The sequence below is a fragment of the Eumetopias jubatus genome, unplaced genomic scaffold, assembly GCF_037043125.1.
Source record: "Eumetopias jubatus isolate StellerSeaLion01/CBP00866 unplaced genomic scaffold, mEumJub1_p1.0 scaffold_10, whole genome shotgun sequence".
In the NCBI taxonomy this organism is placed as follows: domain Eukaryota; kingdom Metazoa; phylum Chordata; class Mammalia; order Carnivora; family Otariidae; genus Eumetopias; species Eumetopias jubatus.
In genome coordinates this window covers 26541632-26568463 of record NW_028274816.1, presented here as the reverse complement: position 1 = coordinate 26568463, position 26832 = coordinate 26541632, and the positions used below count along the sequence as shown (strand labels likewise).

The window sequence follows — 26832 nt, the reverse complement described above, 5'->3', positions numbered from 1 at the left end:
GCCGGCGGCCGGGCGCGGGCGCAGCCTCCGGACCGTATATAAAGGCAGCGTGGCGCGCAGGACCTGGCCGAGTGCGGGAGCTGAGCCGGGCGCAGGGACAGCGCTTGTGCGCCTGAGGTCTCTGAGCCGCTCGCCATGGCTAGCCCGCAGCAGCAGCCCCCTTACCTGCACCTGGCCGAGCTGACGGCGTCCCAGTTCCTGGAAATCTGGAAGCACTTTGACGCAGACGGTCAGTAGATCTCTCAACTTCTGTGCCCGTTCGCCCCCAGGGAACCTGCGGTGGAGGGGAAGGGGACAGCGCTGATGCGGACAGGCGTCCGTTTGCCCCGGGGGGTGTTTGGGCCCCAAAGCCTGCTGAGGTCGGGGTCTGGAGTTTGGGAGACACCCGCGCTGCTCAGGTGACAACTGTCAGCAACTTTTCTTCTCTGACATAGACGGCAGAGAGCCCACCAGCTTTTGCAGCCTCATTCTGGGCAAGTGGGAGCTTTCCCAGAGAGGAGGCCTGGGCGGGCAAGGCTCCCCATGACTCCCCCTGCCATCTTATCTTCCCCGCCTTTCTCTTCAAGGTAATGGCCTGCCTTCAGCTACTGCAGCCACAGGTCTCAAAAGCCCACTCGCTTCTTTCGTGGGGTTCTCCCTTTGTTTAATACCAGCTTAGCCCGCCCCCCACCCACTGTCCTGGAGGTTGGGGCGAGCTGGGGGATACTGAAGGGAAAGCCTGGGCCTCCCCAGACTAATTGGCTGGGAGCGGGAGTGGAGAGTGACCTCGGGGCCCTGAACATCCCTTGGGCTTCCTTTGCCCATTCCCCAACCTCCCTGGGCAAATGGGTCCCCTACACAGCAGCAGTGGGTGTGGTGGGGGCCGGGTTGTGGGACCAGCCTGACATATTCCCTCATGGTGATAGTCCTGGGTGCTTTGGGTGACATCTCTGGTGGAGGGAGGCACAATCCTAAATGCCTACCGAGACACTGACTCACCCAAAAATCGAGGGCCTGACTGAATGACCATAGGAGGTGTCTCCCAGGGCTGGCATTCCAAGAGTTTATGATGATCTGACTCAGGCATAAAGGGAGGCCCCCCCCTTTAGGAGCTTCTGATATCGCTAGAGACGTTTTCTCCACCCCTCCAAAAAAACTAAGTGATCAATTCCCTTCTCTGAGGTCCTGGCTGGGATGGGCATCCCAAACGTTCAGGCATCTCAGATCACTGGCAGGGTGGTGGCATCGGGTGTTAATGCTGGGAGTGACAGTGAGGGGGATGGGAACCAGAGGGAGGATCAGCGGTGGCTCACTTAATTCTTCTCTCCTCCTTGCCTCACCTCCGCAGGGCATGCAGGTGGCTAAACAGAGGCCCTCTGCCCGGAGTGCTTGGAGAGGCAAGGGTTAAAGCCCAGTAAAGTTAATGAGTCAAGTTTTGTTCCCTTAGAGCCACCTGAGAAAGCAGGGTTGAGAGCCAGGCAGAGGACCAGGCAGGTAATACCCAGGTTGGGACAGTGGTCTGCCTGTGAATTACTGAAGGAGGTGGGTAGGTTGTTAAATCTGTAAAATGGGGACAAAGAGGGGTTGTACTTCCAGTCCCCAGCTTGTGCCATAAAAGTGCCTTGGTGGAAAGGGCTGTAAGGTGCAGCCTCTTAGTATTCCAGATGACGTGCACATTCCCTAAGGATGCTTCTGCAAGTTTATCTGCACCAGAGACTTGCATGATTGAAGGAAAGTTACCAAGTGGCCAAGGTTATACCACCGGCCTCCTGCCAGATGAGTCAGCTATAATAAACAGAGGGCTCCATAGTTTCTACTTCCCCCCTGTCCTCGTGGGGACAACCAATAGCACTCTCAATAATCACGCAAACCCTTACATTTATCTGAGACCTCATACTGTTCCAAACACAATCGCACCTTCTGGAGTCCCGGTGAGGCTGCTGGGCAGGCGAGGTGCTCCTTGTGCAGATGAAGACAGAGGCACGAGGGGCGAGTTCTCTGAGGCTGTATATAGCAAGGTAGTAGTGGGGCTGGTTCCTGGCCAGTGTTTATTCCCTGGTTTGGGACGTGTGTTTGGGTTGGAAGAGGGGTTTTTCCATGACAATAGGTACCAGTTTCCCTCCCACTTGTCCACAGAAGAGCTTCTACCACCCCCAGCCTCGGAGGTGATGAGCTGTTCCTTTAATCTCAGAAAGGGGTCCTTTTGTTGCCTGGAGCAAAGCTAAGCTAGCACCAGACCAGAGTCCAGCAAACACCCGCAAAGCCTCTGGCTCCTCCTGCTCCCATGTGAAAGGGGATCTCCGTGCTTGCTTCTTGGCTCCTTGTCTACCAGACACCCCATTGCCCTCTCTGGCCACTGCCTCAGGGAGCTCCCAAGGAGGAGCCCCAGACCTAACAGAGAAAGAAGACAGAGGGGTTTGCAGAGCCAGACATGGCACAGAGGTGATTTAGGAAAATGAGGATACAGCCAAATTGGAGCTCTACTGAAGGATCCAGAATTAGGCCGTGGACTGCCTTGCTCTATAACTTCCCTACCCAAGCCCTCCCACACATGCAAAGGCTGCTAGAGAGCTCACCCCTCTCCCCTGAGGCACCCCCTGCCCTATCTGGGCCTCCCCCTTACTAACTCTGGCTTCTGTGTTCATCATGCGGGTTTTTTTCCTGCTACGGAGTCCCCCTGCCACTTACAAACTTAAAGAGCTCTGGGAGGACTCCCCTTTGCAGCCCTCCAGGTCCCTGGAGCCCAGTTAGGCACAGCCCCTGGGGGAGGGAGCCACTGTCCCACTCCTCCTGGACCCTCTAGGAAACAAAGACAAGGCAACCCTAGGAGAAGCTGGATGCCAAAGCAAGTGGAGATGGGGCGGGGGGCTCAGCCCGTTCCTAACCAGGAGGAAGCATCATTCCGGTGACTTTGTCCTAAGAGTTAGATTCTTTTCAAAATCCTCATCAGTCTTGTGGAAAAAGGAAGGAGAGGGTGTTTGGAGAGAGAGAAACTGGGACTCAAAGAGGCAAAGTTCTTTTCACAAGATCACACGGCAAAGGGGTGGGGGCGCAACCAGGAATCCTATCTCCTAGTGCTCTGTTCCATCCCTGGATGCTCCCTCAGCAGTGAGCCGAGGCCACACATCTGGGAGGATTCAGATGTCATCTCTCAAAGGCAGAGGTAGAGAAGACAGTAGTCAAACCCACGCTCTGACCCACATACCACCTCCATGCTCAGAGTGACCCTTACATGGCCCTCCATGTCTAAGTCCCTGTCCAGCGTAGCCTGGTAACTTCTTTGTCAGGAATGTCCTCACTCTGCAAGATCCAAGCAGCTACAGGATGCCCCGCTTGGAGCCCACACTCGCCTGTCCATGTGGTTCTGATCAGACGGGCCACCGGGTTCTTGTTCCGCTGATGACCAGTAGGAATTTCCATGGAGAGCCAAGGTGTGGCTCAAAAGGGAAAAACACCTTAGCCTTGAGAAGCCACTGAAATCACAGGGACAAGATGGGTTGTCTCCCAGAGACCAGCAGACACCTGGATCCAAACAGGGAATGCCACTCACCCCCAGAATCTGTCTGACATAGATATACCCTTACGTGTACAAAAAGTTGGGGGAACAAGGGCATCTATTACCGAATTCTTGGGAATACTGAAAATTTGAAGGGAAATGTGCTTCACCAGGGAGGAGAAAAATGAATTATACCAATCTCTACAGGGGAATATTATGCAACCAAGCAGAGTGAGGTGGAGCTTTTCCATTGACGTGGGAAAATGTCCAAGATGTACTATTAAGATTTTTTTTAATGGTAGCAGGACACTATTACTGTATGAACCCATTTTCATTATTTACGAAGCGCATATGCTGGAAGATATTTGAAAGATAGCACATGTTATAGGGAATAGAAAATGGTGGTTCTCTCTACAGAGGGGATGAGGTAAAAATTAAAAGTCATTTGCTTTAAGTTAATTTCCAGAGTGTTTGAAAATTTTATAAGAGCTTATGTTTCTTGGGTGAATCTGCAAGACAGTAAAGATGTAAAAAGATATATATCTGCAGGTGTGGGAATCTGCCCAGACTTCTGGGCATTTGCCTGCCTCCAGATGGCCCTGGTGACGCGGGGGGTTCTCAAAGCCTCTTGCAGGGAGTGAGCCTTGTTCCCCATTCATGGGGACCCCGAGGCCTTGAAAATTATTGAGAGGAAGGCCCTGCCCTGTCTTCCCTCTGCTGTCCTCCTACACCCGATGGTAATAACAGAAGCATCCCCCCAAGCCACGCACCACCAACACCCATCAGACCCGAGCACCCAGGCAGGCCTCCCAGAGCTTCACAGCTAAGTGTGCCTGCAGGGAGAGGGGAGGAGAGCGAAGCCACAGGGCTTCTCCAAGGTGGAGAGAGGTCTGGGCAGCTTGCACTGGGATACTAAGTGAAGGCGCTTGGAACAGTAAAAAAAGACTTGCCCAAACACGGTTCCAGAATACCTGGTATAAAGTATTTACACAAACACTATAACATGTACAAGGTAGTATTATTGTGCTATTCCTAAAATGATTATAGGACTCCTAAAAACCATCACTTCTTGGCACAAGAAAGTCAGAGGGATCTGGTGTGGGGAGCCGAGGTTGGAGCTGTCCTTTAACCCTGTCCGCCGATCTCTGTGGGGTCTGTGTGTCTCATCTGGGACAGCAAGGGATGGGCTTGGGGGTCATGATGGCAGGATGTGGGGTTCTTTGGGAGCAGCCTCCTGTCCGACCGGGGTAAGCCCTAGGAATCAGTCCCTCACTCCGCTTTCACCCCCAAACCCCCAAATGCTTTGCTAACAGTGCCCTTTGGTGTGTCTGCAGCGTGCTGGGTGGCCCTGCGCTGGTGGCCTCTGTGGGCGCCCTGGGCCCCACAGCATGCCCCTGGGGATGATTGCACCAGCCAGGGAGGCTCTGTGTCTGTGGGGAGCTGGGGCTCCCCAGGGAGGCAGCCCGGGGACAAGTTTTCACAAACAAGACAGCTTGAGCCCGCCTCGCCAGGAGCAGCCACCAGCCCAGGGAGCCTGTGTCCCTGCCCGCTCACCATGGTTATTCCCCTCCAGACTTAAGTGGCTGTCCTGGCTGAAGCCCTGAGGGAAGTTTCCAGGGCTAAGAAGACCCTTCGGGGAACTCTCTTCCAACACCTGGGGAGCCCGAATTACTAGAGCAGGTGTGCACCTCTTCGAAAATAGTGCCTCTCCTGGCAGCTCTCCTGCCCGTGGCATGCCATGCCCTCCTGGGCCCAGCCGGGCCCATCTGGGGCCTCTGGCCTCGCCTGGCGCTGCCCCCACTCCCCCTTGGCTCTCTGCTGTCCAATCTGCCCTAGCCTTCTGGCCTCCCCCAAGCCTGGGAACCGGCCCAGCGTTCGGCTGCCAGATGTCCACAGGCTCAGAGGACCCAACCCAGCTTCAGAACCACTGTTCCAGAAGCAGCATGGCCCAGAAACACAGACTTTAAAAGTCAGATCTGAACGTTCTGTGTTTTTTCAGCCCTGGAAGTCGCTGGGAGAAGAGTGTGCAGGAGTGCACGCGGGAGCGTGTGCATGTGTGTGCGCGCGCGCATATGACTGACAGAGAGAAGCCACGACAAATGCAGGCGTGGGCAGAGGTCGTCCCTGGGATGAACGGTACACACGCTGTAGGCTGTGACTAATCTCTTTCCCCCTCAAACTCCTCCTCTCCAGCCCCCTCACCTGTCTGCTTACCTGGCTGGGTCCTGGAGAGCAGATGAGGTGGGGAGGGGGGTGCTCCTTGTAAATGGTGCGCACCCCGGAGAGTAATATTAATATCAGGGCGGAACTGGAGGAAGCCAATTTCTGGCCCCAGCGGGTGGGGTTTGACTGTCCCGAAGGGTGCTCAGGCTTCGGGGATAGAGGGCTATTTGCCTTTCCATAAATCTGAACTCCAGATAGACAACCAGGTGGCTTGGTCTCAGGAACACTTTCTTAACGAGGAAGTCTGAAACTTGGCAACGCCCGTCCTGGATTTCTCTAACCTGTGCCTCACGGGGAAACACGGACTGATGAGTGCTGCTGAGGCTAGGCCCATAGTTCTCAAACTTGAATGTGTAGGAGGCCTTGTGAAAACAGATTTCGGGGTCTCACTCCCAGCACTTCTGTCTCCGGAGTTCTTGGGTAAGGACTGGGATTCCGCACTTCTAACAAGCTCCCAGGTAATTCCAATGCTGTTGTTCCACAGACCCCACTTCCAACAGCAAGCCCTCATCCTCCAGACCTGCTAAATTAGACTCTCCACTTTAATAAGATCCCCAGGTAATTCTTGCATCCCTTAACACTTGAGACTCACCATAAAACGGTCCTTAACCCTGACTGCACGTTAGAATCACCTAGAGAGCTTTGAAAACAGGCCCCCGAGAAGTCCCCACCCCATCAATTAAATCAGAAGCTTTAGGGGTGAGGCCCAGACAATGGTATTGTTTTAAAAGCTTTCCAGGTGACTCTGATAGACAGCCTGGGCTGAAAACCAGTACTCTCTACAATGAGCTGAGGAGTTTAAAGCCATGGACTGGTTCAGAGGACAGAGGTTAAAAAATGATGCTTTCCACTCATGTGAGATTTTACATTTTCCAGAATGCTCTCACAACAATACTTTGTGTGACTCTCACAACAGCTCTATGAAGCAGAAAGGGCATAAACAGTTATACCCATTTTAGAGATCAAGAAATGGAGGCTCAGGGCGCCTGGGTGGCTCAGTTGGTTAAGCAACTGCCTTCAGCTCAGGTCATGATCCTGGAGTCCCGGGATCGAGTCCCACATCGGGCTCCCTGCTCGGCGGGGAGTCTGCTTCTCCCTCTGACCCTCCCCCCTCTCATGTACTCTCTCTCTCTCTCTCATTCTCACTCTCTCAAAATAAATAATAAATAAATCTTAAAAAAAAAAACTTTAAAAAAAAAAAGAAAAAAAAAGAAATGGAGGCTCAGAAAGATTGACTTGCTCCACGTCACATGGACAGTCACAGAGCTGGTGGCAGAATTATACCTCTTACTGTTCAACTCTTAGAAAAATCTGTACATATGAATCTCAGTGAGAAACAAGTAGGTAGGCCTCTTTCCAACGGGGGGCAGAGCATCCTTCGGTCAAGGCTTTCCAGGTGTCTGTGATCAGCTTAATTGTAAAGAAGTGTCTCACTTTTCTTTTTTAAGATTTTTTTGGTTATGAGAGTGAGAGCGTGCGTGCGCGCAGGCACGAGGGCTGGGGAGGAGCAGAGGGAGAGGGTTAAGGAGACTTCCCACTGAGCAGGAAGAAGGAGCCAGACAAGGGGCTCAATCGGAGGACCCTGAGATCCTGACCTGAGCCAAAATCAGACACTCGACTGACCCACCCAGGCGCCCCCAAGTACTGTTGTCTGTTTCAACTGAGGGAAACTGAGGCACAGTGGTGGTGAAGAATAGTAGCAAGAGTACAATAAGGGAAGACACAGGGCCCCTGACTCCCACCCAGCCCCTTCTTCCTAATGTTCTCAGGATGTGGTTTGATAGGAAGGTAAGGAGTGGCGGTTGCTATGGTAACCACATTCTTATCAATGCCTGTCCACAGGAGATTTGCTTGGTGGCCAGTCACCCCAAAGCCCTGATACGAGGGTCTAGAAAAAGTAATCCATTTTTCTTGTGCTGAAGTCCGCCCTGGAAGGATGGAGGTCAACCCGTCCTCCACTCCAGACGGGGATAGCAGCTGCCTGGGGGAGTGGATGGGGGTTGCCCTGAGGGAGACCAAGTAGCAAAGGCCTTTCTCCCCAGTGAGGAGGTTGCCCCTTCCCGGCCCCGCAGCCCCTGCCTCCCTATCCGATCTCTGCCCCGCTCCCTCCGCCTTCAGCTGGTAGATCCTGGTTGTTCTTGTTTGGCTGCTTTGCCCCACTAGACCATGAATGCTCCTGGGGAATAAGCCCATATCTAGGACTTGTCTATAGCTCCCTGAGCACCGGGGACAAAGTCAAACTGTTGTTTACTTGCAACAGTATAGGTTTGTTGAATTGAGCTACCTTTTCTCTCTTTGTTGGGGGCACGGAGAGGAAGTGGTGGTGGGATTCCTAGAAGGTTGCTCAGGCCGTGCAGGGTGGGTGCAGGGAGGGGACCTCTTTACCGTGGCACTCTCCCGGCTCCTCCCCACTGCCTCTGCTGTCATTCTTCCCCTTCTCTTCCTCTGCCTAGGAGCTGGGGCTTCTCAGAGAGGCCTTCTCTGCCCTCCCCATCAAGTAGCCCTGGAAGCCCGTCTCCGTTCTATTATACCATCTTTCCTTTTCCTTGCTATTTGTCTGCCCCTGCCCCATCCCCACCCCATTAGAACATAAGCCCCATCCTGGCAGACCCCGTCTAGCTCACTTTGACACACCTGGTGCCTAGCATACAGCAGGCACAAAGTGGATGCTCAAGAAATGTTGAATGAATGAATGAGTGAATGAATGAACGAAACCTAGATCAGGAATTAGGATACTGCAGTTCTGGTCCTGCCTTGCTGCGTGTCCCTGAACAGATTGCTTACCTTCTCTGTGCCTCAAGTTTCTTTGTCACAAGAAGAGGATTCTACTCTGCCCTGTTATGATCCTGTGTGTCTGGAAGGAGTGTGACAACTTGAAAGACGGGAGCTCGATCTTGTACATTGTCACACCCACCCCCAATGGCAACCTACACAGGGCCTTACACATAGTGAGGTTTCAAACTATCTCCTGAAGCAAAGAAAGAAGCAAATATGCTCTGAAAAATTAGAAGTGTTGTATCCTGATGTTCACAAGTGTCCACGTCTCCTGCTGGGCAAGGTGCTAGCTGACCGGTTCTGGAGGTTATTAAACCACCATTAAACCTTTCCCGAACAAGAATAAACGTAAGTACATTTATTCTTTGTAAGTTTCAGAGAAACCCCAAGGAAAAAGTGGGTCCCACAGGTCTGTACTTTTCTACTTTTTTTTTAAGATTTTATTTATTTATTTGACAGAGAGAGAGAGAGAGAGACAGCGAGAGAGGGAACACAAGCAGGGGGAGTGGGAGAGGGAGAAGCAGGCCTCCCGCTGAGCAGGGAGCCCGATGCGGGGCTGGATCCCAGGGCCCCGGGACCATGACCTGAGCCGAAGGCAGATGCTTAACGACTAAGCCACCCAGGCGCCCCTGTACTTCTCTACTTTTCTTTTTCCCATTCATATTGCTCAATGGGACATGGCTCAGTGCTGGCTGCACCTGCTTTGGCCTCCTCCTGCACCTCAGATCTTCTCGGCCTAAAGCAAGCAGCCCAAGGTCAAGGTGTTCCCCGGCCTGGGCAGCCAGCAGAAACACCAGCCGTGGTGGTAATGACCACTGGCATTTTGGAGGCTCACCACGGGCCAACACGTTCCATGTGTTTTTACCCCCGTGGGGGTCTTCACTGCCAAACGTAGGAGGAAGGCACCGTCCTTATCCCTGTTTTATAGGTGAGGAAACAGGTCTGGAGAGGTGGCATCCCAGAGCAAACCAGTGAGTAAAAGAGGCAGGACAAGAAGTGGGTGTGGATACTTCCGCAAGAAGTGTGGGTAACCTGCCCGCACCCCCCTTCGTAGCAGGGTCGGCTCTCAGGCTGGTGAGGCGTGCCAGTCAGAGCTGAAACCCATCCTTCCAGATCATTGCAGAGACTGATGAGGAAGAGAAAAAGTACTTGTTCCTTCAACTCGGAGGCACCAGCAGCTAGACCGCCTTTTGCCTAGAAAACCCTTGGCCCTCACGCCCCCTCTCCAGCCAGCCTCACGGGCCATTAGATGCACGCTCGCGAAATTCCAACTGTCCCAAGAACGATGACCACTCTATGCCAGGGGAAAAAAGGGAGCTCAAGTCCCCTTCCTCCACCCGCTAAATACAATTACATCTTTTCCCTGCAGACAAAACTACATCATTTATCTCCCGGGATCCTCCATGCATGTTTATTGTAGCATCTTCTCCACTAGGGGGCGCCTCCACGGTTCGATTGTTGGGAATCGAAAATTCTCAGGGGATGCCAGGGGGTAGAGGGTGGGAAGAACCCCCACCCCATCCCACCCCCAAGGGCCAGGATAAATACTCCTTTTTTATTTTCTTTGTTTCGTTTGAAATTCCATCTGCCCTTGAAGAAAGCTACCAGGTGACTATTCTCTATAGGCACCTTGCTCAATCATTTTAAATCAGATTTGAAACTTGACTTTAGGCCAGTGGTTTCCAAACTTGCTGCACATGGAAATCACCTGGGGAGCTTTACAAAAAAACTCATTATGCTTCGTTCACACCCCAAACCAATTACATCAGCATGTCTGGGGGTGGAAGTCAGAAATCCATTTTTTTTAATGATCCCAGGAGATTCCAGTTTGGGGGAATGTGGGGAGCACTGTCTTCGCTCTGTCTGATTTCCCACCCAGAAGTGCCTCCTCTCAATCACAGCAGGGACTAGTGACCTTGGCCGTGGGCTCAGCTCACCCAGTCTCTAGGCCTTCTGGGTTCAAGACTTGAGAACCTAAAGGGCCTCTTGCCACTTATGTGCTCTTCAAAGTCAGGCGCTGACCTTGGGGCCCGGTCCTGATCTTTGCACTTTTCACCCCAACTCGTTCCATCTTTTCCTCAGGTTGTGGTCACTGAACTGGAATAAGAGCCACATTTACCGTCCCCTCATAATGGGTGGCTTGGTGGGCTCTACATACAAAATCCCGTTTCAGTGTCAAAACTCATTTTGCAGCTGACATGGGTTAAATGACTTTTCCAAAGTCCTACAGGTAGTGAGTGAGCAGAACAGGGTTTTACTCTGCGTCCACAAACCTCACGGCCTCCTCTCTTCATGGCCCTGCAGTGGGTCGCCTCCCCTCTGCATAATCCTGGTGACTGACACTCCCGGGTACCCCCAGCCCAAAGGACAGACGCTCTGCCTTTCTTTCTTTCTAGTTCCCCAGAGCTGCTGTAACAAAGTACCACCGACCGGGTGGCTTAAAACAACAGAGTTTTTTTTCTCTTACCGTTCTGGAGGCTGGAGGTCCAAAACTAAGGTGTAGGCAGCATGCTTCCTTCTGGAGGCTCTTGGGGACAGTCCTTCTGTGTCTCTCTCTCCCAGCTCCTAGTGGTTTCCCAGCCAGTTGCAGACGGTTCCGGCTCGGCCCACTTCTACCAGCTTGGCCCAGATGCCGGTCTCTCCCAGCGTTCTCTGACTACTGAAAGTATACCCCAAAGACACACGGTGACTAATCTTGCAGCCGTACAGTTGAAAGCAGGACCTGCATCCCTAATGCTGCACGATCCGAGGCCAACCCAGACACCTGCTTGTTGACCAGGGAGGAGTTCTCCACGAAGCCCCTGACTTCCCCATCCCCTCACCAACCCCCCATCAGTCTTACTATTCAGCTCTGAGGTCAATTGCTTTTTTTTTTTTTTTTTTTGCTTTGCTTTCTTCACAGGAAATGGGTACATTGAAGGTAAAGAGCTAGAAAACTTTTTCCAAGAGCTGGAGAAGGCAAGAAAAGGATGTGGCATGGTAAGCCCAGTACTCTGTCCCATTGTTTGATTTTTCTATCATCCTGATCGCAGCTTTGGTCAGCACTGTCTGTCCCCAAGTTATGCATCTCCTAAGCCAGCCTGGCATCTCTGGTCTTGACCTTCCAAGTTTTTCTTTTATTTGTAAGGATTTTTTCAATTGGAATCATCCTTTAAAAAGAGAATCTTCCTGCAATATCTTTGGGTGTCTGGGATTGAGGGGTGTTCATGAATGGATACCAGGGGTTACTGAACCCCCCAAAACTGCAAAGCTTTGTGTCTGTGTATATGTGTATAAAAGCTTTTTTTTTTTTTCCTAAGATTCTCGGGGGGGGGTCACGACTCAATTGGATGCCTCAGGGGTTTGAAGTGTCTGTATTCTAGACTGAGGTTTCTCAGCCTCGGCACTACTGACAGGGCTGGATAATTCTTTGTCGTGGGGAGGGGCTGTCCTGTGCATTGTAGGATACAAAACAGCACCACTGGGTCTCCCCATGAGATGCCAGGAGCATCCCCTCCAAGTTGTGACAATCAAAAATGTCTTGAGAAATCACCAAATGTCCCCTGTGGGGGGCACAGAATAATCCCCACCAGAGAACCACTGTTCTAGACCAACAGAATCTGGAATCCTCAGCAAGGACCTAGAGGAACACAGGATTACTCCAAACCAGCATCTGAACCAGGTAGTACCTACTGGCCTCATCTGTGGTGGTGTCAGACTGCCTTTCTTCACCTGCCTGAAGCGACTCCAAATCACGTCCCAGCCCCTTCATGGTAGGGTCACTGTGGGGCCCGTAGTCACGAGCTGCCACTATTAAATTCACTGAAGCCTTGGGAGGACTGTCTGAAATACTGAAAAGCTGAGGTAATTGGAACTAGTTTATTGGGATTCCCACGTCTAGTTCTCAAAGATACACAGTCAGACCCATTACCACGCCCAGCTCCCGCTGGTCCTTTGGGGGTCTCCCCACTCTCCCCAGCTGCATTTCTGCTGGCCGGTCCGCTGCTTCTTAGCAAGTCTTCATGGGGCACTTTGGGAGATGAGTCACAAATCCACCGGTGAGCTTCTGGTCCAGAGCCCAGCAGAGTGCCCCAGCGAGGGGGGGTCTGGCCATGGGCTTAGGCGATGGCGATGATTCATGGGTTTGTTTATCAACTGTTCCCCTATGACCCCTCATTACTAGGATAAAGAAACCTGCATCACAGAAAACCCAGGCTTCAAAACTGAATCTGGGATCCTGGGGCAGGTGGGGGAATGGGTTTTGATGAAGTGCTTCTAGTCTGAAATCTTAGTCGCTCCCTTCCTCAGATGGCTTCAGGGGTGACTCTCAAGTCTGTCAACAACCATCTCAACTGACACCATCCGGAACTGGCGTTCAGAGCAGCTGTTATAGGGCAGAAGGAATATTGGCCTTGGAAGCAGGCACCACGAGTTCCAACTCTAGCTACACCGGGTGGTCACCTCGGGAGAAGACCCTTCACCTCAGCCTGCACTGAAGTGTAGAAGGGGCAGGCGACTCACCTCACTGGGGCTGCTGTGAAAGCTAAACTGGCTGACCCCATCTGAGATAGGGGCGTAGGAACATTCCGTGCACACTTGTAAATGTAAGGCAATAAATACTGATGAATAAATCGTGGCAAATTAAAGCCGGTTCCCAGGTAGAAAGCAGTAGAAGGGTATACAGAAAAGACTCTAACCTGAAGAATGGGTAGAATTCTCCTGGGCCCAATCCGAGGAAGCCCCCAGCCCACCCAGAAGTCATCAGAGAAGGCAAGAGGCCTCAGCTGCTCAAGCAGATTGACCATTGGTGAGGGACGAGGAAGAGTCCATTAATGCATAGAATTATTCAGCAGCACCCAAGACAGGCTAAGATTGGAGAATTTTGGAGAGCCTTATATTTAAAGTAGGTAGTGATGGGCTAAAGGAGATTTTGAAGTTGTCTGCCTTTGGAGTAGTCACAATAATCTAAAGGATAATTGAAATTACCCCTCAGCTTTATGAAGACTTTCTCCTCACCTTCCCTCCTGGCATAAAATTAGGGTGAAAAAGGTCATGAATTGCCTTTAGACCTGAGAGAAGAAAATGTGCGATTTACCTTGCTCTAGGATAGTGCTAGTATATTCCTTGTGGAATAAGTTGGCTTGTATGAGAAGTTGCCTTGGTAAAATGTTGGGGCCTCAGTTCTCACATCGGAGTGATAGAAATAAGTCCTTGCCCTTCTGATACAGTTGTGGTTTAATCCTGTCTCAAAGGCAGAGGACATGTTTGATTGCATGAATTGCATGGGGGTGGGGTATATGTCCTCATGTGACCGAGCCTCAAAGGAGAGATTGCTTGGGCTTGGAAGGATCTTGGGAAGGAGAAAAGTGCAGACCTGACCACTCAGAGAATCAGCCCAGCCTGGTTCCGTGCCTCCATATTTGGGGGCACAGAATGATTCACGCCACTACCACACCAAGCAGGTGAGAGATCCGTGGTTCCCATGGGGCCCGGCAGCCCAGTCAGCCCCCCTCTGTCTTTCCTCAGATGTCAAAGAGTGACAACTTTGGGGAGAAGATGAAGGAGTTCATGCAGAAGTATGACAAGAACTCGGACGGCAAAATCGAAATGGCTGAGGTGAGTCCTACCGTCCTGGCTAAGAGCTACTCCACCAAGCACAGGTGTCCTTCTGGGCCTCTAAATGGGGGGTGGTCTGGAAGCCCCCACCCCACCTCCAGCACTTAGGCTGACCAACGAGAACAGGCGGGACTTTTTCTGTGCCTCACGAGGAAAGAAGCAACAAACATTGGCCTAAGACAGGGATGGAGACCTTATGTGCTGTCACGGTCCCAGCAGCTACTGCAAATGGGTGAGGATCCCAGCTTAAGAGAGGAAGGAGCACAACAGCTGGAGAACAAGAGAGTTCGTGCCCCGCCGAAAGCATCCGAAGGCAACAGTTTTAATTAATTAATTTTTAAACATCTAATTTGCATATATAGCACGTATCATATATACGTAATATAAATACACACACGTTTATATTTGCATAAACACATATTGCTAAAACAGAAATAGAGGCATATTAAGAACTTAAAGAGTGTATTTGAGCAAAAATTGATTTGAATGGGGCAGTGCTAAACCAGAGGTGGCTAGGAACACTCCACCAACAGTAGCTGCGGAAGATTCCTATAGAGAAGAGGTGGGAGCAGAGCAAGGGAATCATTTGATTGGCTAGAGCTTAAGTGGCTGCATTATTTGAGAGCACCTTGTCGGCTGTTCAGTTTCGGTTTGGGTTTGCTCGCGGAGGCTACTAAGGCGTTAAGCCCACCTCCGTTTAATGGCTTCCTTGTTTAATTAAACAACTTATGTATACACACACACACACACACACACACACATACATACATACACAGTACATATGCATGTGTGTGCCAGCCTAACCAAACGCCTGTGGCCATCAGTTTGTGATGTGTGGTCCAGGGCTCAGGAATAATGGTGGCAGTACAGGAATGAGGGCATAGCTCCTCCCAGGGTGGATTGGGTGGGATGCTGCCTCAGGGCAGTGCCCCAGAAGCAGAGACTGAGGCAGAGATTCAAGTGGATGGGATGGATTTATGGAGAGAGAACTCTCAGCAGAAGGGAAGAGGCAGAGGAAGGAGCTAAGGAAGGACGCAGTCTCAGCTGGAGCTGGGTCTTGGCCTGATCTCACGGCAAGCTCTGGCGTGTGGATTGTGCCAGAGCTGGTCTCACCTTGGGGCAAGGGATGGGGTGGTCCTTTGTACCCCCAGTTCAGTTAGTCGTGGGATACAGGCTGCCCCCTCCAGGTCAGGGAGGTGGTTTGTGGGAGGGCAGCTCTGCTGCAGGGGGCAGCTCTGAGCCATTAGCCAGTGTCCTTCATGGCGTGAGGGATGGGCCACCAGCCTAGCTAAGGGGGGATCTGGGAAGGGCACCAAGAGCATAGATGTCTAAGCTGCAAGTCTCAGAAAATGGGCTCAAATGGGCTTAAACCAGGGGTCACCAGACTCTTTTCTGGAAAGATCCAGATGATGGTAAATGTTTTAGGATTTGGAGGCCATATAGTTTCTGTCACAATTCTTTCAACTCTGCCACTGTGGCACAAAAGCAGCCATAGAGAGTATGTAAATGAATGGTCATGGCCCCGTTCCAAGACAAGTTCATTTACAGAAACAGGCATTGGGCCAGATTTGGCTCATGGCCCACTGTTTACCTACTCCTGGCTTAAACCATGAGAGGCTCCTAATGAGACAAGCCACGGGAAGGGTTGGCTCCAGATGAAGGAGGCCAGGCCCCCAGCCCTGCTTCTCTGCAGCTCTCTGCCCCCCAAAATAGCTTCATCCTCAGGCTGGGCTCCTGTTACAGCCATCACATCCGGACGCACCCCCGTCCGTATGCAGGAAGGATCCATCTCATTTGGCCCCTCCTGGGAGCAAGGAGACCTTTCCCAGGAGTACTTTTAGCAGACCTCCCCTCACATCTCATTGGCCAGAACTAGGTCACATGCCTGTTCATAAGCCAATCCCTGGCAAGGGAAACAGGATTGGCACATTTAGCTGACTCAGACCAATCAGGATTTGCCTGTGACCCAAGGAAGCTGGGAGCAAAGTATGTCCGGAACAGCCAGCCGTGTTTGCTGAACTAGGGTATTTTTGCATTGTCTAAAAATCAGATTTGTTGAGGGATAATTTAAGTACAATAAGCTGCATTGATTGGAAGAGCCAAGTTCTGGGAGTTTAGACGTTGTGCACAGCCATGTAATTACCACCGCAATCAAGATACCGCATTTCTATCGCGGTTAAAAATCCCAGGCAAACACTCATCTCAGATTAGTTTGCATTTTTTAGAATATTATATAGATGGAATCACCTATTAACTATTCTTTTGAAGACCGGATACTTGCATTTTTAAAGTGGCACCACTGTCTGTCCCTCTAGCTGCTCACACCTAAGATGTGGGGCGACCCAGATCCACTTCTCAGAACATCCTTCTTCCCTTTTGAAGGGCTGTTCTCAGGAAGAAAAGCAAAATGCAGCTCCCACGCTACCTTGCCGCTGGTCATTCAGCATCCTCCCTCCAGGAAAGTCTGCTCTGCTCCCTGGCAGGGCCCTTTAACGTCTCTGTCGCTCTCTGGCCCCCACAGCTGGCGCAGATCCTGCCAACGGAGGAGAACTTCCTTCTGTGCTTTAGGCAGCACGTGGGCTCCAGCACCGAGTTTATGGAGGTGAGGCCAAGGCGCTGCCTTTCTCCCATGTTCAGAGCCAGGCCCACCCCAATGCCTCCTGGGAGTGGTCCCCTGGGCGATGCTAAACCCCTTAGAACTCCAAGACTCAGAGCATGGTCCCTGGACCAATGCCATCAGCATCACCATCACCTGAGTGCGTGTGAGAAACTCAGAGTCCCTGACCCACGCAGAAATCTACATTTCAGCAAGATCCCCAAATGATATGTGCACGTCAAAGCGTGCAGGATACAATGAGAAGTAAATGTGGGCAAGTACATTTGGGAAATGCTATGTACACACTTATCTCCCCTTTGGGACTTGGTCATGGACATTTCCATCTTACAGTCTCTGAGAAATCCTGCAGTGAAGAGGTCTGTTTCACGTCATTTGGCTTCCAGATCTCACGTACTGTGTTCTCAATAACATCAATGTCCCTTGAAGTCAGGGCTCCAAGGAGCATGTGTGGGGAGCATGGATTTATGTGCCATCCCAAAGTTGGAAAAGCTCGGGCGGGGGGCGAGGGGATTCCAGTTTGCAGTATCTTCCAGTTCTGATTCTTAACTGTGGTCTACACGTCAGTGCCCCCCTTTAAAATAGATCTGTGCAACAGAAATTCTTTGAAATCCTCAAGTGAAACAGACCATCCAAACTCACGTAGTTTTTTTTTAGTAATATTCAACCGATAGATGAAACCATGTGAAATCACTAATATTTGACCATTTTTGATTTATAAAAATTGGAAATTCCATATGACTCAACCAAATACATGACTAATCCTGATACCCAGCAAAGTACCAATTATTTCTTGGTATTTTTCTGGACTCTGCACCTTCGCTGTTCAATATGTGTGTCCCTCGGAGGGAAACTTAACCGATACCCCCCCCACACTGTCTGCTCTGATAATGACTGGCCTTCAACTTGACTTGAGTTGCCATTTCTCATGTTAAATCCATGTCCAGACACCGGTAATCCCCTCTCCGTGATTTACTGCCTAAAACTAACGGAGAGTTAGTCCAGAAACCGACATGGCATGGAGTTCCCTACATGGGTAGAAAGTTGCTTGGAAAGAACTGATTCTCAGGGCAGAAAAGTCATTTTTTAAGCGGCAGCTTGCCTAAGCATCAGATATGGATTTAATTTTATGGTGCTTTAAAGGATTTTCTCCAGGCTTTTCAAGATGGCGAGATGGCGAGATGGCGAGATTCCATAAGCTGGTCATTGACATTCTGGATTCTGTTCTTAGTCCTTCTCTTGCCTGTCTTGCAGGGGGGCGGGGGGTGAGGGGAAGGTCTGCATCTCCTTGTCAGAGTACTGCTTTTGTGAGAGTCGATTTTTCTGTCTGTAGAAAAGGGAGCGTTATGCCTGATGGCTCCCTCCCTGATGGGCAGGGAGGCAGCCAAAGATTGGCCTCTATCCCACCTCTGATCTGGAAAATGGGGATGACGATAGTTTGCGGGGGGGCTGGAAATGCTTAAAGAGAAGCAAAAAATACCTTTCTCTGTCTCTGTCCCCCTCTCTCAAAGTCATTAGTGGTTTCTCTCTGTGTCATTGACATGATTCCATATTCTTATCTGTCTTTATCCTTTAATCTACAGTATAACTGCTGAGCCAATACCCCCAACCGAGTTTCCCGAGACCCCACCATCCCACAGCACCACCCCCCTGGGGCTGGCCATTTGTTCCATTTTTATCAGCTGGAAACATGAATTGGTCCCTGTGCCTTCCTGAAAGGCTAGTGCGGACAGATAGCTCCGTCCCACTGCTAAGCACAACATTGTAATTTCTAATTTTAGCGATGCCTCAGGATTTCTTTGAGATTTCACAAAGCCCAGGTCCCTTGAACTCTTTTCCTTGAATGGGAAGAGAATGACCCACTGATGGAGGAGCACAAAGTGCTGGTGGGAAGAGAAGTGAGCAGGGCGAGTCTGGGGGATGGAGGCGGGGCCAGGGAGGGAGGGAGGTCAGACCCGCTCGGAGGATCTCTCCCAAAAGAAAAGCAAAAAGCAAAGCGATGCTTTGCTCTGAGTGGACTGGGGTCCCTTCGGGTTACCCTCCTTTTTTTCAAAAAAAAGATTTTATTTATTTATTTGTCAGAGAGAGAGAGAGGGAACACAAGCAGGGGGAGCAGCAGAGGGAGAGGGAGAAGCAGACTCCCCGCTGAGCACGGAGCCCAATCGATCCCAAGACCCTGGGATCATGACCTGAGCCAAAGGCAGATGCTCAACCAACTGAGCCACCAGGCACACCCAGGTTACCCTCCTTTTAGGCAACTTAGGGGGTGTCTGCCTTTTTTCCCAGTCAAGACGCAGATGAACTAAATTCTAAGGCACTAAGTACATGCAGTTGGTTGGTGAAGTCATATTTCTAAATCTGCACATATTAGTACTTTCTCAAGGGCAGGTTTTCTGGGCACAGGAAGGAATATTTGGATGGAACCAATGCATTTTTCCCCCAGAGAAAAGACACTCCCCTGATCAAATACCATCTACCCAAGTTGTCTGTGGTATACATCTACCCTTTTGCTGGGGTTTACTCATGTCTCAAAACTTTTCAAAAAATCAGCATCCAAAAAAAAAAAAAAACTACCAAATTTCCTGAGCCACCACAATCCCATAAGAATTACACAGCCTTGCTTACTGGTATGGAAAAAAGATCCTCGGATATCTATAAACTCAGCCTCCAGACAATAAAAGGGAGACATGACATGGAGAAAGGAGGGGACACAGGGGACCCAAGTTTGGCAAAATAATTAGTGCTTGCTGATCCTCAGTGAACCGGGTGTCACCCGTGTGCAGTGTGTGCTTTGGAGCTGAGGGACAAGAGAGGAAAAGTCAAGGGAAGAAGCCTTGAAAGGCACCAACATAGATCAAAGATCTGGGAAAATGGGGCCCTCTGGATTGAGCAGGGAGAGGGTGGTTTCCTTAAAAAAACAGAGAAAGGAACGCTTTTTATCAGAAAGATGGGGAGTTGCCTGGGAGAGCCTAAACAAGCTGACGACACTACCAATTCTTCTCGCCTTCAGACGTGGATGCCGTGTGCACCATGATGGAGGGATGGACGAGGGAGTACAGTGACAAGGAACCAAAGCCTATGTCTGCCCCTTCCAGAAGGTTCTTACCCTTGCCCCTGGCCCCACCCAGAGAATGAGAAACTTCCAGAGCAGTAAAAGAACATGCTGTATACCCACAGCAAAAATCAGATCCACCAGATCCTAGTGCTAGAAGTTGCTTGGCTAGCACCTTAGAAAACCATAACCCTGTCCAAAAAAAGAAAAGAAAACCATAACCCTAGTTACAAAATGATCCAAAAAGAGACCCAGACCAGTTAGAGTAGGGAGACATCATCCCAGTGTTTTGTTTTGTTTTGTTTTGTTTTCCTTCTCTGTGTGACCTGGGCCAAGACACTTGCCCCCATTGCTTCATCTGCGACATGGAAGGGAGTGGGCTAGACCATCTCCATGTCCCCATCCCCCGGTAATATTCTTGAACATCAAGACCCAAACTGGTCCATTAAAGGGAATTGGAAGGAGGCCTATAGATGTTGACAGGTCTTCGCAAATAGGTTGGCATTCCCATTGCAGGCTTGGCGGAAGTATGACACAGACAGAAGTGGCTACATTGAAGCCAACGAGCTCAAGGTAGGATGGGCCTTGGGGAGGGTATGGAAGGCACAGAGAATGGGCCTGAGGCCGGAGTGGTGGTAGGTTTAAGGAACCTGGGGATGGATGAGATGTTGGGTGAGGAACGTGGGTTTATGGTCTGCTCAGGAACACTTAAGCCCAGCTCCGAATTGGTGCACGTGTTCAGGACGGCCATGTGAACGAGTAACATGGAGATGCAGGGCCAGGGAGGTGGAACCGGACTACACTCCTTCGAACATCAGTGCCCAGGACAGGCACCTTCAAGGCGATTCCAGCAGATGGGCCTCCTGGCCTGTGCATCTACCCCACCATTCCTCTGGAACTAGGGATCCCCAGGCACTGCTTAGCCCTGTGTCCTGGGCTCTCTGAGGTGCCAAAGCCAGTTTCCACCGCCTCTCTTAGGGGCTGAAGTTGTATCCAGGAGCTACCTCCAGGCCTTCATGGTCATTCCCCAAGCATTAGGGATTAGAGAATTAGGAGAAATGTAAGTCATACAAATGGTAGACCTCGGAAAACAATGTTGACTGAATGAAGGAACAAGTACAAGGGAGGGGCTGCCTGAGTCAGGAGCTCTGAAGAGACCTTTGTGTTCTAGGGATTTCTGTCTGACCTGCTGAAGAAGGCGAACCGGCCATATGATGAACCCAAGCTGCAAGAATACACCCAAACCATAGTGAGTGGGCAGAAGTGTCCCTCCCCCCTCCAGAGGCACAGGATTGGGGCCCCAAGCCAGTGGGATTCTGGGTCTCCAGGGTCTTTTGTTGGCTGAATCTTCAGGCCCCGCTGAGGTGACTCCCAGTGGCAACTGGCAAAAGGGATGCTGGTCTCTGGCCCCACACCCCCTCTGTCTGAGATCCTCACTGAGCTAGGATGAGACTGGGAGCATCTGTTTCCATGACAACCTCCCCAGCTCTGGGAGAGGATGGGCTTGGAGAGGGTGGATCTTTGCTGCTGGCCGGCCATGCTTCTGGGGCCCTCGCCCCAAGAAAGGGAGAGGGGATCAGGGACCCATTTAGACCATGCTGGTCTCTGGCCTCCAGGGGACCTCAGAGGGGGCAGAGCACACCCACCCATCTCCCTTCCTCTTCAGTACAAGGGGATGGCAGGTCAGGGTCCCCCAGGAGAGGTCAAAGCAAATCACCCAGGCACCTCTGTCTGTCCCCAACAGCTACGGATGTTCGACTTGAACGGGGATGGCAAGCTGGGACTCTCAGAGATGTCCCGGTAAGTGCCTGAGCCCACCCCAGGGTCACTTTTCCCAGGGCCTCTGCAGACTGTTCCTGCCACCCTCCCTGGCTCGAAGACCAGTCGGCGGGGGGGGGCTGGGGGGGGTTGGGGAAACGTGTCAGGTCAGGTGTCATGAAGCTCAAGACCAAGCTAGAGAGAGTGTCAGCACCTCAGTGTGTCCGCCTCCCTCCTTGTAGAACTTGCCACTAGTTCCTCTGTGCTCAGAGACGGTTTCCCGAACTGCGGGTGCCGCCTCCACATCCCCCCACGCCCCCGTTTTTCTGGCCTCTGCCCTGTCTCCTAAGCTCTGCTCTAACACTTCCTTTCCAGACTCTTGCCTGTACAGGAAAACTTCCTGCTTAAATTTCAGGTAAAAGAGCCTCTGCTTTTCTTCACTTCCTCCCTTCCCTCATCCCCACGCACTTCACTCTGCCACCCTCCTGTCCGCCCTCCAGCACACACGCTCGCTCACACACATGCAGGCACATTGCTCGCTCACTTGTACACGCATGCATACACGCACATATATGTGCACGCGCAGACACACGCACGCACGCACACACACACCCAGGCTTTTGCTTCTCTAATACCTCGGGCCTTACAGGGCATGAAGCTGACCTCTGAGGAGTTCAACGCGATCTTCACATTTTATGACAAGGTAAAAGGGACGACAGCGTGGGAGGTAAAAGCAGGGGCCCCATAAGCAGGGGAGCCCCCAGACACATGGCTCCGCTTTGTCCTTCAGAGTAAGGAGGAGCTCAGTGCTGCTCCGTCGCCACCAGCTCATAATTTCGCATCGGAGCCAAGTGCTTTGCTAGGAAGTTGGGAGGGAGAGGACCCCCTTACCGCTCGTCACCCCTTCCTTTGCCGCCCCCACCTGTGTGGCTCCAATAGTCTCCCTTATAACCAAAGCATGGGGGGTAAGCATTTAATAGCCCCTGTGTTCATCCTGACATCTTAGGGAGCTAGCTAAATGCTTCTGGAACCTCATTTATATTTTCAATGCAAATGAAAAACACCGGGATGCACATTTGCCCTGAAGCGTCCCGTTCCTGCCTCGGCTGGGGAAGTCAGCAGTTAGGTGTTATTTTAACACCGCACGGTGTGAACACCCTCTGCGCAGAGTAGAGGGAAGGTCAGACTCTGCAGGCTCCCTGGTTTGCATTGGGGGAATCGGGAGGCCAGGTCAGGGGTGATGGGGCCTGATTCTAGAGCTCTGTGCTGCCCCTGCTCCCCACCACCAGGACGGCAGCGGCTACATCGATGAGAATGAGCTGGATGCCCTTCTGAAGGACCTGTATGAGAAAAACAAGAAGGTAAGCAACTGAGCCCCGAGGCCTAGGGACATGGCCCTGGGGCAGGAGAGAGGCTCCTGAGGGAGGGGGGAAAAGAACGTGGGGTGCGTTTTGCTCTCCTCTGATCACCCATAACTACGCAGCGCAGTTTGGGGGCTGTTGTTTTGTTTCTGGTTGGATGCTTCGTTGATTGGTTGATGTTTCTTTTAATTGTAGTAAAATACACTTAGCACAAAGTTGACCGTCTTAACCATTTTTTGAGCGTGCACTTCAGCACTATTCAGTAAATCCCCATTGTTGTGCAGCCCTCACCACCACGCATCCAGAACCCTCTTCCTCTTGCAAAACCCCAAAACTCTTCGTCCAGTAAACGACCACTCTCCATTCCTCCCTCCCCCGGCCCCCGGCCCCCAGCATTCTACTTCATCTCGAAGTGGACTGCTCTAGGCACCTACTAGAAACAGCGGCATCCAGGACTTGTCTTTCTGTGACTGGCCTACCTCACTGAGCATGATGCCCTACGGGTTCACCCATGTTGTAGCAATGCCGACGTCCTTCCTTTTTAAGGCCGAGTAATGTTCCAGTGTTCGTGTCCACCACCTTTCATCTGTTCATCCCTCAATGGCTCCTCGGGGGTGTTCCCCCTGTTGGTTCTCGGGAGTGGTACAATGATGAGGCACTGAGAGCCTGACCACCACCAGAAAAGACTTTTCCCACAAGGAGAGATTTGGGAGAACCTCCGAAACTAATAATATGTTATATGTTAATTAACTGAATTTAAATTTTTTTAAAAAGGAGAGATTTGGGAAAGAAGGGGCCGGTGGGAGGTGAAGATCTTTCTCTCTCCGCCTCTCCCCCCAGCTGGTGCATGCATGCTTTCTCCCTCTCTCTCTCTCAAATGAACAGATAAAATCTTAAAAAATAAAAAATAAAACATAAATGCAGGGTCTGGAAGTGGGCAAGAGGTGAGCACGGAAGCATTTGTTCCCCTCAAAGAAAAGGCAAAAGACAGAGAACCGAACTATTACTTCCCCTGGTTGGTGTTGCTTCCAGGATAGACCGCAGGCGCCGGCGGGCTCATCGCGGGGTGGGGGGGTGGGGGGCTGGGGTCAGGGGGTGGGGGCGGCAGGGGGACCGGGAGCCCACTGCTGTCTTTGCAGCCACCTTCCTTCACCTCCTGGAAAATGCCTTTCTCTGAGCAAATGGTTTTGTTGTTTTCTTTAATGAGATGATGAACACTCCATAGTTCCTCGCATTGTTTAACTGCCTTGGCTGCCAGGCACAAGCTAAATTTACTGTTCAGTTTCAGGGGAAAAAATTCACTGCAGCCTCTGAGTCTGTCTCCCCTTCCAGTTGCTTGCTTTCTGACCACTTCATCTTTGTCCTGAATATCATTCTTCATTTCTTTCATCCCACATTTATTTTTTCTTGTTACCTACAAGTGCTTTTTTGAAAGAGGCAGAAAATGAATTATAAGTAAGCACATACTTCTTAGGAAGAAGGAGGTCTTCACCAAGTATCTGAACTCAGCAGACTCTTTCCTGGCACCAAACTCTAGGAGAAAATTATTTATGTGCCCTTAATGTGTCCAAGGAGTGTTGGGCATCCTAGTGGAAAATATCTTTAACTGTAATTGTATTAACGAGGCATCATTATTTTCTGTATGGCCCAGCTCAACACCTGAGGTTGTTCGACCCTGAAGGCAAGCATTAAATCTTGGGAGTGACCTGAATTTTCTGCTCATCGCCTAACTAGGCTCCTTTTTTTTTTTTTTTAAGATTTTATTTATTTGAGAGAGAGAGACAAAGAGAGCACAAGCGGGGTGGGGGGGGGGAATGGGCAGAGGGAGAAGCAGACTCCCTGATGAGCTGGAAGCCCGACATTGGGCTCGATCCCAGGACCCCCGGGATCATGACCTGAGCTGAAGGCAGAGGCTTAACCCAACTGAGCCACCCAGGCGCCCCTAGGTTCTTTCCTAATTACCACAAAATACAACTCCTGTGGCCACACAGGTTCACTGGAGATATGGAAACAAAAACAGTCAGGTGTTGGGGTTAGGAAGCAACTCGGAAGGGTGGAGAACAGAGATATTAATAGAGTTGATTACCTGGGAGTCTTCCACCTGTACCAAGCTCAGGATGTAGCCGCCGGGGATGGAGAGCCTGAACCAGGAGTGAGCCATGGGACTGGGGCAGCAGCACCCATGCTGGGAAGGGAGCGGCTGTTTTTTGTGAACCCCCATGGCAGACGCACATGCCGTTTGGACGGTGCGAGGTCTGTGATACGGATTCTGAGCAGATTCATGTTTGAAGCTCCTGAGGGACAGGCTGGTGAGATCAAACCTCAATATTTCTCACCACTCCTGAGGCCACTGCAGCTCACTAAAGCCTTCCTCAGCTTCAAGCAGAACTTCTAGAAAGTGAGCAGCCCTCTCCCTTCATGCTGCTAAGATTCTTGAGGCCACAATGAGTCGGGGCGGGTGGTTCTCCAGCTCTGGGTTGATATATGGGGTCCCCTCCTTGGCTCCTAATTTGAATGGTAGGTAGTATTACGAACTAGGTGATATTTCCAGGGACTTCCCAACTTTAGGGAAGATGCTCCCCAAAGCTAGCGATGCTTACAAAGTGCCTTCAGGGTGGGTGGTGGCACAAAACCAGGAATCTACTGAGGGGATGTCCTGAGACACAGTAAAGGACTGACCTTTGAGCACCAAGAAAAGAGGTGACTGAGGACAGGTGAGCCAGGCAAAGAATTAGGTAGACTTCGGGACTCAGGAAACTAAGGATATTTGTGGCGGTAGAGTTGGTCCAGTCCTTTAACAAATACCATAGTTTTTATGCTTCAGTTTTTTCATTAGCTGAAAGGAGATAAAGACCATCAGCCTGAAAGGGGTGGTGAAAGGAAGGAAGGAAAGGAAGGAAGGAAGGAAGAAAAGGAAAGAAAGGAAGAAAAGAAAGGAAGAAAAAGAAAAAGGAAAAGAGAGAAAGGGAGGGAGGGAGGGAGGAAGGGAGGAAAGAAGATCTGCCAACAGTTTCAAGACCAGAAGAGAGGAGGGAAGGAGCGGGGGAGGGAGGGAGCGTGCGAGCAAGGGAGAGAGGAAGGGAGACAAAAAGATAGTATAAGTGATGGATGGCTTTGCTGTATTTCAGACCTATTGGTTATTTGTATCCAAATCAATTATTGTAAAGCATGCATTCAATACAAGGCATATTTGGTACTGATGTTCTGTTTAATGTTGGCCTCCATTTTACATGAGACAGTGGCCATATGTCTGTGGGTCACCTGTCCTCATGGCCTGTGAAAGGCCACAGAAGCCAGTGAACAGTAAGTAGGCAGGCGAGCTTTGCTGCTGGGGAGGCAGGAGTTAGGATTCCTTCTTTAATTGGGTGAGGTTGAGGAAAGTATGGTCCGTGGGGTGGGCAGACAAGACCAGGGAGCTTCCGCTGCCTTCTCTTCCTCACCTGCAAGGACCCATGAGGAGTACAAGAGGCCCAGGGAGCCGGGGACTTGATACAAGTCATGCAGAGATAGGGACTAGCCGATTTCAGAGGGCATGCTGTGTCAGGGGCTGTGCTAGGCATTGTTCGAGTTCATCTCCTCAGCTAACCATCCTAACACCTCTGTGAGGCAGACCCTGTTATTGTACCCATTTTACAGATGAGGCAGCTGAGCTGAAAGTCAGAAAGGATGAATACTTTCCCCAAAGCAATGCAGCCAGTAAGAGAGAGAGGGTTTAATGTAGGACTTTCTGACTCCAAAGCCCATGTTTGCTGGGATGGGGACAAGAGAAAGGTTCTGGCGGATGTGTTTGTGAATGAGCAGATGGGATGCTCCGCTGGAGCCATCCAGTGAGGGGCTCTTACTCTCTCCCTGTGTCTCCTAGGAAATGAATATTCAACAGCTCACCACCTACAAAAAGAGCGTCATGTCCTTGGCTGAAGCGGGGAAGCTCTACCGCAAGGACCTGGAGATTGTCCTCTGCAGCGAGCCCCCCATGTAA

The 26832-nt window shown here is 51.0% G+C and overlaps 1 protein-coding gene across 1 annotated transcript; it reads left to right on the top strand.

Annotated features, from left to right (window-relative positions):
• Positions 1 to 135: 135 nt before the first annotated feature.
• On the top strand, positions 136 to 26832 carry CALB2 (calbindin 2). The gene is made up of 11 exons (XM_028097202.1): positions 136 to 229; positions 11376 to 11452; positions 13979 to 14068; positions 16590 to 16670; positions 20251 to 20307; positions 20906 to 20983; positions 21479 to 21534; positions 21868 to 21907; positions 22142 to 22195; positions 22782 to 22853; positions 26716 to 26832. The coding sequence occupies exons 1-11, from the start codon at positions 136 to 138 to the stop codon at positions 26830 to 26832; spliced, it is 816 nt and encodes a 271-aa protein (XP_027953003.1).